This window comes from Eleutherodactylus coqui, chromosome 4 (assembly GCF_035609145.1).
Source record: "Eleutherodactylus coqui strain aEleCoq1 chromosome 4, aEleCoq1.hap1, whole genome shotgun sequence".
Taxonomy (NCBI): Eukaryota; Metazoa; Chordata; class Amphibia; order Anura; family Eleutherodactylidae; genus Eleutherodactylus; species Eleutherodactylus coqui.
In genome coordinates, this window is record NC_089840.1 from 294673950 (window position 1) to 294688928 (window position 14979).

Consider the following 14979-nt stretch of genomic DNA (forward strand, 5'->3'; position numbering starts at 1 on the left):
CAAGGAAATCCTGATCTTCCTTAATGAGTTCTCGTAGCTGTTCTCTCCTAAAGACTTTGCACCTTTTTCTCCAGTAGAGACACAAGCTTGTATTTCTGGCAGGTGGAGTTTGGCTTTTCCTCTGGTAGGTCAGTAAACATATAGCATACATTGCAGCTCACCACATGGCCCCTCTCCCCTTCCATGTTGATGTCCACTTCCGAACTTCTAAAAGTCAAGAATTCTTGTGGTGATATATAACCAATAAGATGTTACTAAGTGTTAGACTTCACTTTTCCAAGAATGCATGGGAAATAAACAATTTACAAGTTACAGGAGGAGAGAAGGGATAGGGGGACATGATGGAAACCTTTATATATACTATAGGAGGAGAGAAGGGAGAGGAGGACGTGATGGGAACCTTTATATATGTTACAGGAGGAGAAAAGGGAGAAGGGGGACATGATGGACACCTTTACATATGTTACAGAAGTAGAGAAGGGAGAGGGGGACATGATGGAAACCTTTATATATATTATAGGAGGAGAGAAGGGAGAGGGGGACATGATGGAAACCTTTATATATGTTACAGGAGGAGAAAGGGAGAAGGGGGACATGATGGAAACCTTTATATATGTTACCAGAGGAGAGAAGGGAGAGGAGGACATAATGGAAACCTTTATATATGTTACAGGAGGAGAGAAGGGAGAGGAAGACATGATGGAAATCTTTATATATGTTACAGGAGGAGAGAAGGAAGAGGAGGACATGATGGAGACCTTTATATATATTATAGGAGAAGGGGGACATGATGGAAACCTTTATATATGTTACAGGAGGAGAGAAGGGAGAGGAGGACATGATGGAAACCTTTATATATGTTACAGGAGGGGAGAAGGGAGAGGAGGACATGATGGAAACCTTTATATATGTTACAGGAGGAGAGAAGGGAGAGGAGGACATGATGGAAACCTTTATATATGTTACAGGAGGAGAGAAGGGAGAGGAGGACATGATGGAAACCTTTATATATGTTACAGGAGGAGAGAAGGGAGAGGAGGACATGATGGAAACCTTTATATATGTTACAGAAGGAGAGATAGGAGAGGGGGGCATGATGGAAACCTTTATATATATTATAGGAGAAGAGAAGGGAGAAGGGGGACATGATGGAAACCTTTATATATATTACAGGAGGGAAGAAGGGAGAGGAGGACATGATGGAAACCTTTATATATATTACAAGAGGAGAGAAGGGAGAAGGGGGACATGATGGAAACCTTTATATATGTTACAGGGGGAGAGAAGGGAGAAGGGGGATATGATGGAAACCTTTATATATGTTACAGGGGGAGAGAAGGGAGAAGGGGGATATGATGGAAACCTTTATATATATTACAGGAGGAGAGAAGGGAGAAGGAGGATATGATGGAAACCTTTATATATGTTACAGGGGGAGAGAAGGGAGAAGGGGGATATGATGGAAACCTTTATATATGTTACAGGAGGGGAGAAGGGAGAGGAGGACATGATGGAAACCTTTATATATGTTACAGGAGGAGAGAAGGGAGAGGAGGACATGATGGAAACCTTTATATATGTTACAGAAGGAGAGATAGGAGAGGGGGGCATGATGGAAACCTTTATATATATTATAGGAGAAGAGAAGGGAGAAGGGGGACATGATGGAAACCTTTATATATGTTACAGGAGGAGAGAAGGGAGAGGAAGACATGATGGAAATCTTTATATATGTTACAGGAGGAGAGAAGGAAGAGGAGGACATGATGGAGACCTTTATATATATTATAGGAGAAGGGGGACATGATGGAAACCTTTATATATGTTACAGGAGGAGAGAAGGGAGAGGAGGACATGATGGAAACCTTTATATATGTTACAGGAGGGGAGAAGGGAGAGGAGGACATGATGGAAACCTTTATATATGTTACAGGAGGAGAGAAGGGAGAGGAGGACATGATGGAAACCTTTATATATGTTACAGGAGGAGAGAAGGGAGAGGAGGACATGATGGAAACCTTTATATATGTTACAGAAGGAGAGATAGGAGAGGGGGACATGATGGAAACCTTTATATATATTACAGGAGGGAAGAAGGGAGAGGAGGACATGATGGAAACCTTTATATATATTACAGGAGGGAAGAAGGGAGAGGAGGACATGATGGAAACCTTTATATATATTACAAGAGGAGAGAAGGGAGAAGGGGGACATGATGGAAACCTTTATATATGTTACAGGGGGAGAGAAGGGAGAAGGGGGATATGATGGAAACCTTTATATATATTACAGGAGGAGAGAAGGGAGAAGGAGGATATGATGGAAACCTTTATATATGTTACAGGGGGAGAGAAGGGAGAAGGGGGATATGATGGAAACCTTTGTATATGTTACAGGAGGAGAGAAGGAAGAGGGGGACATGATGGAAACCTTTATATATGTTACAGGAGGGGAGAAGGAAGAGGGGGACATGATGGAAACCTTTTATATATGTTACAGGAGGGGAGAAGGGAGAGGAGGGACATGATGGAAACCTTTATATATGTTACAGGAGGAGAGAATGGAGAGGAGGACATGATGGAAACCTTTATATATGTTACAGGAGGGGAGAAGGGAGAGGAGGACATGATGGAAGCCTTTATGTTACAGGAGGGGAGAAGGGAGAGTGAGGACATGATGGAAACCTTTATATATGTTACAGGAGGGGAGAAGGGGGACATGATGGAAACCTTTATATATATTATAGGAGGAGAGAAGGGAGAGGAGGACATGATGGAAACCTTTATATATGTTACCAGAGGAGAGAAGGGAGAGGGGGACATGATGGAAACCTTTATATATGTTACAGGAGGGGAGAAGGGAGAGGGGGACATGATGGAAACCTTTATGTATATTATAAGAGGAGAGAAGGGAGAGGAGGACATGATGGAAACCTTTATATATATTATAGGAGGAGAGAAGGGGGACATGATGGAAACCTTTATATATATTATAGGAGGAGAGAAGGGAGAGGAGGACATGATGGAAACCTTTATATATGTTATAGGAGGAGAGAAGGAAGAGGGGGACATGATGGAAACCTTTATATATGTTACAGGAGGGGAGAAGGGAGAGTGAGAACATGATGGAAACCTTTATATATGTTATAGGAGGAGAGAAGGGGGACATGATGGAAACCTTTATATATATTATAGGAGGAGAGAAGGGAGACATGATGTAAACCTTTATATATGTTATAGGAGGAGAGAAGGGAGAGGAGGACATGATGGAAACCTTTATACATGTTACAGGAGGAGAGAAGGGAGAGTGAGAACATGATGGAAACCTTTGTATATGTTAGAGGTATAAATAAGGTTCAGGAGACAAGTGGGGCCCAATCTGAGATTAGTTGAGGGGAAGATCAGAGTCGGGGAAATATTCTTTAATGATAGAGTACTAGATGCTTGGAAAATCAACAGTAAATCAATTTAGGCCTGGAATACTCTTACATAAGCAATAGGAGGGTAGAAATAGTACAAGTAAAACTTAACATTTAATAAATATGCATTAAATACAAAATCCATATATAACCATACAGCTGTCAAAAGCAGTAACCAAAGCAAAAAAACGAATAGATGCGTGTATAAACCACCACAGACACGCATGCTATAGCCAATAGTAAGTCAGAGCCTCAAAAAGTTAGTAATGTAACAATCTTACCACTATCCGTAAAAATAGCACTTAATGTGTTACACAGTATGCTGGTATCAGTAGTGTTCCATGCTCTAAAGAGGTGACAAGTCTTAGGCTGCCTGTCCACGGGCAGGTTTGCATTGCGTTCCCCGTGGCGATAATCCGGCCGCGGGGAACGCAGTGAAAGCTCTCCATAGTGTTGCTATGGAGAGCGCTTCCCCCCTGTCCACGAGCGGAGAATCACGGCGATTCTTCGCTCACGGGCGGCAATTCGCAGCATGCTGCGAATTTACAGTGATTCTCCGCGGTCAGCCTATCTGTCAGATAGGCTGATGGCGGAGATCCGCCTACTGGCTCCTGCTCCTGGGCCCCTTCTGGCCGCTCTGTGAGCGAGCCAGCGCTTCTAGCTCCCGTACGGGAGCGAGAACACACAGGGATGAGTGTCGGGCATCGTTTACCTGATATTAGTCCCGTCTAAATGGACCTTAAGGCCAGTCTCACACATACCACTTTCCCCCCAATAAGCACGGCGTCTCAAGCGCCGCATTAACCGTGGTGCACTTTTAGAGCGCTGTTTGTTCTATTTTTGCACGTTTTTGCGCTTTTTAACCCCTTAATGACACGGCCTATTTTGGCGTTGAGGACCAAGCGATTTTTTGGTATTTTTCCATCTCCATTTTTCAAAAGCCATAACTTTTTTATTTTTCCGTGGACGTGGCCGTATAAGGGCTTGTTTTTTGCGTGGCGATCTGTAGTTTTTATCGGTGCCACTTTTGGGTACATAGACTATATCGTAAAATTTTTTATTTTTTTTTTATGATAACAGGGAGAGAAAACGCATCAATTCTGCCATAGATTTTTTTTTTTTTTTTACAGCGTTAATCATGCAGCATAAATGACACACTAAATTTTTTCAGCGGGTCGGTACGGTAACAACGATACCAAAATTGTTATATTTTTTTGAGGTTTTTACACTTTTTTGCAATAAAACCCCCCTTTTTTTGGAAATCTTTTTTTTTCCTCTATAGCTGCATTCAAAGTCCTGTAACTTTTTTATTTTTCTATGTACGGAGCTCTATGAGGGCTTATTTTTTGCGAGACGAGATGTAGTTTTTATTGGTACTATTTTGGGGAATGTACGGCTTTTTTGATCACTTTTATTGCATTTTTTGTGAGGCAAAATGCTAAAAATTAGCATTTTGCCTCTGTTTTTTAGCGGGTTTTTTTACGCTTTTTGTCGTACAAAATAAAAGGCGTGTTCAACTTTTTGTACACGTCGTTACGGACGCGTCAATACCCAATATGTGGGGTTTTCATTTTTTCCCTTTTTTTATGCTAATATTAGAAAAAGCATAAAAAAGGGGTTTTTTAATATTTTTTTTTACATTTTTCTTTTTTTTACATTTTTCTTTTCTTTTTTTTTACACTATTCGAGTCCCTCTGAGGGACTTGCAGCACTGTGCCTATGATCGCTGTCATAAGGCATGGCAGAGCTACTGCTTGTACAGCGATTATAGGCACAGGCAATACAGGACGCCAGTGTCTGGCATCCTGTTGCCATGGTGACAGGCCGGGCTCTCGCGATGACATCGCGATAGCCGGCCGGAGACACAGAGGGAGCGCGATCCCTCTGTGAACTGTTTCCCTGCCGCGATCTACTTAGATTGCGGCAGGGAAGGGGTTAACAGTGGGGGGGGGCATCTTTGATGCCCCCCGCTGTTGCAGCGGGACGCCGTCTGTGACTGACAGCCGGCTCCCGCTGCGGGATATCGCGGGATCATATGTGATCCCGTGCTATCCCCAGGACGTACCGGTACGTCCTGTTGCGGGAAGTACCAGGCTCCCAGGACGTACTGGTACGTCCTGGAGCGGGAAGGGGTTAACCTTATCACCAATCACAATAATGGGGTGCATTAAAAAGCACTGTCAAATGCTGTGACATGCGTTCAAAAATGCCACTCAAAATCACGGTAAAAATGCTGCGATGTCGAGCGGCATTTTCTGAACAGGTGTGAGAGTGGCCTAAGGGCGCCCACCCACTGGCGATTTTTTTTCTTTGCGTTTTTCCTGCAGAGCCATTAGAATTGAATGTACTCCCACCCACTGGCGTTTTGCGTTGCGTTGCGTTGCGTTTTTTAACATAGGAACTGTCAGTTGCATATGTGTCCTTATTTTTCTCCTAATGCACCCATGAAAGTCAATGGAAATTAATGGAAAAGCCGTGAAAACGTGGCGAAAACGCGGCAAAAAACGCCGGGAAAAACGCCGCGAAAACGCTGCGTTTTTCACGCACGCAAATCGCAAACGCCAGTGGGTGGGCGCCCTAAGGGTGCTTTTACATGGAACAATTATTATTATTTTAAAAATTGCTGGATCATTTGAATTTGAGCAATAATTGTTCAGTGTGAACGGAGCTGACGATCGAACGATGGAGGATAATTTGTTTGCTTATCGTTCATTTTGTGCATGCATGAAAATCATTGATGGCTCGTTCACTAATCGTTCGGTTTAATACCGATCACTCAGTCCTTCTCATTTACTGGTACAGTGAATGTAAATGAATGAACGATTTGCAAGTAAACGCTTTATCTTCCTGTATAAATGGGCTGCAGGAGCGAACTCTCCTCGTCCGTTTATGCCAACGGTAGATCGCTCAGTGTAAGAGCACCATAAGTTATGTTCCCATTTTCAATAATAAACACTGCCGATAATATTCTTTGTATTATTTAACAGACTGACACAAATGAAAAGGGAATGAACCATAATAAAGCACCAGACAAAGCTGAGGATGGACTGGAAGAAGCAGAAATCACTCCAACAACTAAGAATAAAGCAAGTACAATTCAATTAGAATGATATTGAGATCTATCAGGCTTATATTTATGAACTATTCCCAAATGCAGTCTAAAAGTGTTTATTCACCCCAACACAGGATGGGAGGTAACTTGCTAATTAGAGGGGTCCGACTGCCGGGAGCTCCACAGATTCTGAGGTTTCATCCCCAGCGTGTCTTCATGTTCTGACAGTGAAGACCGTACCTGCACGCCTCCACTCCATTCATTTCAGCGGGACCGTCAGACACTGCCAAGGGCTTGAACTCGACAGTCTTTGGTAGTCCCATTGAAGTTAATGGAATGGAGGTCCGCATACATGGCCGCGCTGCCAAATACCTTTAAGCCTATTCAAGCCTTCCTATACTGGAGAAGCTGAATGACAATCCCTTTTTGTAGAATAAAAAGCGACCCTTAGCAGACTTTATTGCTCAAATCTTTGAGGTTCAGAGGGAAACAAAGAAGAATCTCAACTTTTTGCAAGTTGCTGAAGGAGTTTACAGGAAACTGGTTGGGAAACAAAGTCCTTAATTTCCATGAACTTTATATGTTTAGACAACATTTTGTAAAAGAGAGGGAAGAAGGTCTGCATTGCCCAATATCTAACTTTATCCAGAGCCTTGTGGGAGATTTCTGTGGCAGCAAGCTGTACCCCAGCCACGAGAAAACAGCTCAGACCACATGCAGTTTCCTTATAGACAGTGGAAGTGAAAGAAAAACTACTCCAAAATATGGTGATAATGGTACAATACAAGAATATTTTATTAAATGAGGAGTATAACCAGGAGAAAAACGTGTTTCGGGGACATACATAGTTTCCTTATTGGCCGTACTAGTATGGCAACTTAAATACTCACTACAGCCAACCAGCATGTTATGCCCCAGCATTTACTGAAGAAGAGGTTTTTCTGCTGGGTATACTTCTCATATGATAAAATCTTCTTATTTCGTACCATCATCACCATTTTTTGGAGTTGTTGCGCCTTGAGCCATTTTTCTTTCACTTCCACTGTGTACTTCTTAACCTGTCTTGTACAGGTCTCTGTCTGGCCGGCAGCGCCTCCCACCTACACTTGTACCACTATTCACCAACGAACTTTGTATATCCACCCATGGAGTGGCTCCTCCACTCTCCTTTCACCATTTCCTTTGTTTTTTGTTCACTGCGATATCAAGCACAGAAGAACAAAGGATGAGTCGTAGTATATCATGCCGAGTATTGCTAGTATCTTTTGCTGTTTGTTCAAGTTGTATGTCCTTTAACCCCTTGAGTGGCACGCCCGGAAAATTTCCGGGGACGAGCTCCACTGCTCATAGCAACACAGCCCGGAAGATTTCCGGGCTATGTATCACTATGGGAGCTGCAGAGCACAATGCCACAAGCTGTGACAGTGTGCTCTGCCTGCACAGACCCACACTGAGCAGTGCAAGGGCTTTGAAAAACCAGCAGAAGATATTGCCGGCATGTCGGCAATGTCCTGCTTTGTTTACAGGTTGCCATAGAGACCATCTGCTTGTCAGAAGCAAGCCAATGGTCTCTGTGGCAGGGAGAGCTGGTTCTTGGCTGTCAGAAGACAGCTAGGTACTAGCTCTTACAGCAGAGATCAGAGAAAACCTCCGATCTCTGCTGTGTTAACCCTTTACATGCTGCAGTCTATGTGACTGCAGCATGTAAAGGATTGTCACTGCAGCATGTAAAGGGCTGTCACCATTGGACCCCCGGAATGTGATCAGGGGTCCTGATGGGTCCCTGTGGAAGTCCCCTAAAGGGACAAAAAAAAAAAAATTAAAAAAATTATTAAAAAAATAAAAAAACACTTGTCTCCCTTTACTTTGTAAAAAAATCAAAAATACAATCACACATGTGGTATCCGTGTGCGTCGTAATGACCCAGAGAAGGAAGTTAATACATTATTTAACCCCTTAATGACATGGCCCCTTTTTTTCTTTTTTCCCCGTTTCTTTTTTTCCTCCCCCCTGTTTAAAAAATCACAACTTGTCCCGCAAAAAACAAGCCCTCACATGGCCATGTCAATGGAAAAATGAAAAAGTTATGGCTCTTGAGATGCAACTGCAAAACTAGTTGAAATTCAATGATTAGACCATTTTAAAAAACCTGCCCTGGTGGGCACGACAGGGTGGTAGGAAACCTGCCACTCAAGGGGTTAAATGGCGGCTCTTTTGATTATGTATAGTAATTTGGATTAAACAACAGACCGGAGATACAAATTAAAGCAGTTCTGCTATGATCCTTTAATGTGATCCCACCAGCCTTCAGCAGAGCTACTAACATGCCCTTTAATCTAATAATAAATCAACAATTTGCCGTGTTAACCCACCAGTCACTAAGAGATGGTGTTGCATGAACTTAAGCATTTAGAGACTAAAAAAAGAACTGTACCCATTGATGAAAATGATCCGTTGACTTGTGTGCCTGGCCTATGTTATTTCATCTGTAGCAGTCGAATTTGATATATAGTTGACACTGGTTTGCATAGCTGTTGTGTAAGGAAATTGCCCTGCAATGACCTTGCCTTGTGGCTTTGCTTTACAAAGTTTTTTTTTCTTCTTTTACATATTTGCTCCAAGTAGAAATTACTTTGCATGACTACCCTTGGCAATAGTGGCTCCCGGGCATATGTGTCAAAGATATATATCAGATGGTGCACAGACGCAACAGTCTACACTAATTATAACTATATATGTCCCTCTCTGCCATGACATTGAAGTAGGACTTTGCTACCTGAAGAAATTCAAACAGGTCCCAAATGGTACATGATACATTTTGTGGTTAATGAATATTTGTGTTGGAAAAAAATGTTCTGGGAATACCTCCAAATCTATCCCTTTCTAATCATGAGCTAACGCTATCGATATCTGTGTGGGCAGACAAACCAGTCCTGTAAGCACGAACAGTAGCTAGTGTAGCACGACTAACCTTCCTGCGGGGCAATGGAAACTGGATTATTAGACAGCAAGACCTGATGATCCCGCCAGAAATGTAACAGTCGGGATTCTTATGGATCAGATACTTAACGAACGTTTAATATTAACGGACCACAACATTGACTTTACTCCAGTCATCCACAACCAGTAATGTTCTGCTTCATTGTATATGCTAAAATGGGCTTTTTCAAGACTTTTAAAAAAGTGGCTAAGTGCCTGGAATGGTACTCGCCCGTAAAATGTCTCACCAGCCCAGCGCTGCCGCCATACTCTGGTCCTGGAGGTTCTTGCAGTGGTCATTCATGAGACTGTTGCATCCAGTTACAGGCTGCACTGTTATATTTATGGTTGCACGTTTACAGATGCCAACCACGGATTCCGCTCGTGGCCATATTCCTTTGTCATAATTGCGCTTTTTCCGCACATACATTGTTTCCCTAACAAGACAGCAGTTTTTTGTAAAAGCTAAGTAAATGCACTAGAGGCAGCTGGAGCAAGATTGTCCATCAGAGGATATAGCTGGGGTTTTGTTCATATGATGTTACAAAAGAATGGAAAGCACAACTTTGCTGAAGCTTTGTGGGCACACGACTTTAAGCAGAGCATTCCCGAAAATGCAAATAATTTCAAAACATGCTTTAAAACTATACTCATTGTCAGTAGCATCCATCCCCTAGAAGTAATATAATAATAATCTTTATTTGTATAGTGCCAAACATATTCCGCAGCGCCTACAAAAACAGGGGGATAGAGACAAAAGTACAAAAGCCACAGTTACATAGTAATCAGCTGATAGAAACAGTAGGGGTGCGTGGCTCCAACAAGCTTATATACTACAGATAGTGGGGGGGATACAGAAGGTAAAGGGGCTGGAGATGTGCCCGGTAAGGGGGGGTGGAGGTGTGCCTGGTATGGTGGGGTGGAGATGTGCCCGGTATGGTGGGGTAGAGAGTGAGGGATGCTACACACATAGACAATGGTCAGGCCGTATAGTGGCTGAATCGGTGTGACTACAGGGGGCAGTTGACGGTGGCCAGCAAGAATTGCAGTCAGTAGGACAGGGAGCATGTTATCGGGTGGAGTACAGAGGGGCTTGGTTTAGGAGATGTGGTATGCCTCTCTGAAGAGGTACGTTTTTAGAGCATGCCTGTAGTTTTGGGTAACGTGTTCCAGAGGACTGGTGCTGCTCTGGAGAAGTCTTGGAGGCAGGAATGAGAGGTTCGAATTAAAGTGGCACTCAGTCTGATTTCATTAGCCGAGCAGAGGGTGCGGGCTGGGTGGTGGATTGAGATGAGGGATTCAATGTAGGGCGGCACGGTGCTGTGGAGGGCTTTGTGGATGAGGGTGGTGAGTGTGAATTGTATTCTGCATTTGAGGGGGAAGCCAGTGCAGTGACCGGCACAGGGCAGAGGCATCCGAGTAGCGGCTGGACAGGAAGATGAGCCTGGCTGCCGCATTCAGGATGGATTGGAGGGGGTAGTGTCTGGTGCGGGGGAGGCCGATCAGCAAGTTGCAATAGTCGGGGTGAGAGTGGATGACAGCAACAGTGAGTGTTTTTAGCGTGTCCACGGCGCGGATTCTTGCAATGTTCTTGAGGTGCAGCTGACATGTTCGGGCCACAGATTGGATGTGGGAGTTAAAGGAGAGATCAGAGTCGAATATGACCCCAAGAAAAAAAGAATATGACCCTAAGGCAGCGGGCGTGCTGGGAGTTATGGTGCCACACACTGAGATAGAGATGTCAGGATGAGGTTGGTTAGTAGAGGAGAGGGCGCAAACAGGAGGTCAGTTTTTGAGAGGTTCAGTTATAGGTAGAGGGAGGACATGGTGTTAGAGACAGCGGACAGACAGTCGGTGATGTTTTGGAGGAAAGGTGCGTAGATATCATGGGAAGAGGTGTTTAGCTGGGTGTCGTCAGCGTGGAGGGGGTATTGGAGGCCAAATCTCCTGATGGTTTGTCCAATAGGGATTGTGTAAATCGAGAAGAGGAGGGGGCCGAAGACCGAGCCCTGGGGGACCCCAACAGCAAGGGAAGAGTAGGAGAGGTAGAGCCAGCAAAGGAGATACTGAATGAGCATATGTAGCAGACTCAGTGTCAGTAGCATCCTTCTCCTAGAAAAAATATATATATACACACACTCATTGTCAGTAACATCCCCTCAGTTGTTGGAATTGAATGAAACTTTATATATGTGATTGTAGCATTCATATAAGACAGTGATATCTGATTCTACATTTGCTGCAACTGAGCCCCTATATCGAGTAAATTCATAGGCTGTGGAAGTTGGCATCCCAGGTGGTCTCATACATGTTCTATTGGTGATAAATCCGGCGAACGTGCAGCCACGGCAGTGTGACAATGTTGTGGGGGCTCCTGTGACCCCCTTGTGTGTGCGGCCGAGCATTATCCTGCTGGAAGCCGCCATGAGAGGAACACATGTGGCTGCGGGATGTACTGAACGTATTGCTGAGCTGTCATTGTCCCTTGTACCACTACTAGGGGGGACCGACTGTTGTATGCGATGCCCCCAGACCATCACACCATCAGGGGGCAGTGTGCCACTCCACAGCAAAGGCAGGATTGAGGCGCTCACCCCGAGGTCTCCAGACACGAACACAGCCATCGTCAGCGCCCAAACTGAACCTGGATTCATGGCTGAAGTCACCCTGAGTTCCCCTCTGCAGCATCCAGTTTCATCGTTCACAACACGCTGCAGACGGATGCGACGGTGGATGTCAGAGGCCGTACGTGTAATGGGGGCTGTGAGACCAAATGTTCTTCAGCCATCGTGTAACAATGTCTCTGAAAGGTAGACAATGAAACAGTTGGAGCTGCTGGTGCTTGTCGGATGATCTGGCGATCCTATCTACTGGTGGTCTGTCGGGGGTGTCCTGAGCCCGGTCACCTTGTGTGCCCCCATCTACTGGTCCCAACACCCCCTAACAGTCTGCTCAGATGCTCCTCTCTACTGGTGGTCTGTAGGGGGCGTCCTGAGCCCGGTCACCTTGTGTGCCCCCATCCACTGGTCCCAACACCCCCTAACACTCTGGTCAGACATTCCTCTCTACTGGTGGTCTGTAGGGGGCGTCCTGAGCCCAGTCACCTTGTGTGCCCACATCCACTGGTCCTAACATCTCCTAACAGTCTGGTCAGACGGTGCTCTCTACTGGTGGTCTGTAGGGGGGTCCTGAGCCCGGTCACCTTGTGTGCCCCCATCCACTGGTCCCAACACCTCCTAACAGTCTGGTCAGACGCTCCTCTCTACTGGTGGTCTGTCGGGGGTGTCCTGAGCCCGGTCACCTTGTGTGCCCCCATCCACTGGTCCTAACATCTCCTAACAGTCTGGTCAGACGGTGCTCTCTACTGGTGGTCTGTAGGGGGGTCCTGAGCCCGGTCACCTTGTGTGCCCCCATCCACTGGTCCCAACACCTCCTAACAGTCTGGTCAGACGCTCCTCTCTACTGGTGGTCTGTCGGGGGTGTCCTGAGCCCGGTCACCTTGTGTGCCCCCATCCACTGGTCCTAACATCTCCTAACAGTCTGGTCAGACGGTGCTCTCTACTGGTGGTCTGTAGGGGGCGTCCTGAGCCCGGTCACATTGTGTGCCCCCATCCACTGGTCCCAACACCTCCTAACAGTCTGGTCAGATGCTCCTCTCTACTGGTGGTCTGTAGGGAGCGTCCTGAGCCCGGTCACCTTGTGTCCCAACACCTCCTAACAGTCTGGTTAGAACGGCCCGGTGGGGGACAATTCATCAGTACGACTTCTCAGACTCTGGTAACGGGGTGAAATCTCTTCTTTGCGTCAGAGGCGTCTAGTAGCCAACAAGCTCCACACAAGCGGAAGAAGAGGTCACTACACACAAGGAGCCTCCGAGAGCCTCTTATAGGCCAAGGGGGGAACCAGTTTTAGGGCCTCCGGTGACCAGACCGTCCATCTAATCACCACGACTCTCATCATTTACATAAATGCCTGTCTCGGGTTGTGACATGTGTACATCCAATGCATTGAGTCCCTGACAGTGCTTCGGGTCCAGCGTTGAAAAGATGCTGCTGTGTAGGGGAGAAGCTGTCTGCAACACGGAATGGCTTTTCCTGACACAGACGGCTGCCGGGGATGGTGGCAGGAGCGGGACGGGGATTTATAGAACACACATTGGGAGCATAGGAGGACTGAAAGTAAAAGAAATAAAATTGAACCATTTAGCAATAAACTGTTACTGTGTATGGGAACAGCTGTCTGTAGCTGGTGCAGAAACAGCTGGATGTAGCTTCCTCTACTGCTTTCTCAGCCCTGTCTTCACTTAGATACATAGCTGAAGAGAAGGTTTGTAAGAAGAATGTACAGAATAGGCTGATAAAACCTATTGCAAAAATGCTTAGAGTCGCCTATTCTGTACATGTAGTTATTCTTTAAGGTATTGCAACGTATAACTATGTCTGCATCTATCCCAATCACAGGAGCAGGACTGGGACACTGGAAGTGAACTGGAAGGCGAAAGCTGGTACCCAACTAACATGGAGGAACTTGTGACGGTAGATGAAGTTGGCGAAGAAGATCTAATTGTCGAACCAGACATTACAGAGCTTGAAGAAATAGTTCCTGTTGTCCCTAAGGACAGCGAGAATTGCATTCAGATGTGCGCACTTGACATTGACACTATGAAAATACAATGTCGATTTAGCCAAAGAAGCAAGAGTGAGTGCTCCTCTGCGGCAATGAGCTGCGCATCGCTCAGGGGGAGCGCGAGCCCCGACAGTAGCTGCTGTGATCCTGCTGCCAATGTGCCCGATGTAAATGTGAATTCTAAGGAGAAGTGCAATGAACTGGAAGAAAATGACAAAAGTCCTACTAGGCTTCACAGACCGGAAACGGCAAGAGAACATATAGGTGACATTACCGGTCCTGGAACACCTGAGTATATAGAGAAGATCCGTTCAGATCTGTATAAGAGAATGGACTCTCCTACAGGCAGTGTGGCAATGGTGAACGCACACACCCAGGAGGAAAGGCGAAGTGAGCGAGAGCTCTCCATGTCCGGTAAGCTACGTGAACGCCATCAATTTAGCTTCTCCAAACACATATACTTGTGAAAGTGCAGTATTTTAATGAACTTGTCTGTATGGTATCACTTGATTGCTGCAGCCATATAGAAGTACTAGCTCACTCCATTTATATACTATGATCTTTCTTTGGGCTGCGGTTAAGGCTTTGTGTCTTTTAAATCTATGTCTGTGGTTGCAATCAAGAGCATTTATGTTCACTGTATATCTTGTAAGAATTAATGAGGTTATTAAGAGTCGCTGATCACTTCCCAAAGACTGTGGAGGAGATTTATGAAAGTGTCTAAAACAAAAACTGTCTTTGTTGCCCACGGCAACCAATCACTGCTCAGCTTTCATTCCTCACAGTGTTCTTGAAAAATGAAAGCTGCTCTGTGATTGGTTGTTAAGGGCAACAAAGACAACTTTCCTTTTAGACGCTTTTCATAAATCTACTCTTTAACTTCTACTAGATTTACTGTATATTA

The 14979-nt window shown here is 45.1% G+C and overlaps 1 protein-coding gene across 2 annotated transcripts in view; it reads left to right on the plus strand.

Annotated features, from left to right (window-relative positions):
* The window catches only part of RBM20 (RNA binding motif protein 20), a 273263-nt gene that overhangs the window by 233855 nt on the left and 24429 nt on the right, over positions 1-14979 (plus strand). For both annotated transcript variants that reach the window (XM_066601410.1, XM_066601411.1), the window contains 2 exons: positions 6406-6504; positions 13910-14489. In XM_066601410.1, coding sequence (XP_066457507.1) covers positions 6406-6504; positions 13910-14489 — 679 coding nt within the window. The remainder of the gene's footprint in view (positions 1-6405; positions 6505-13909; positions 14490-14979) is intronic.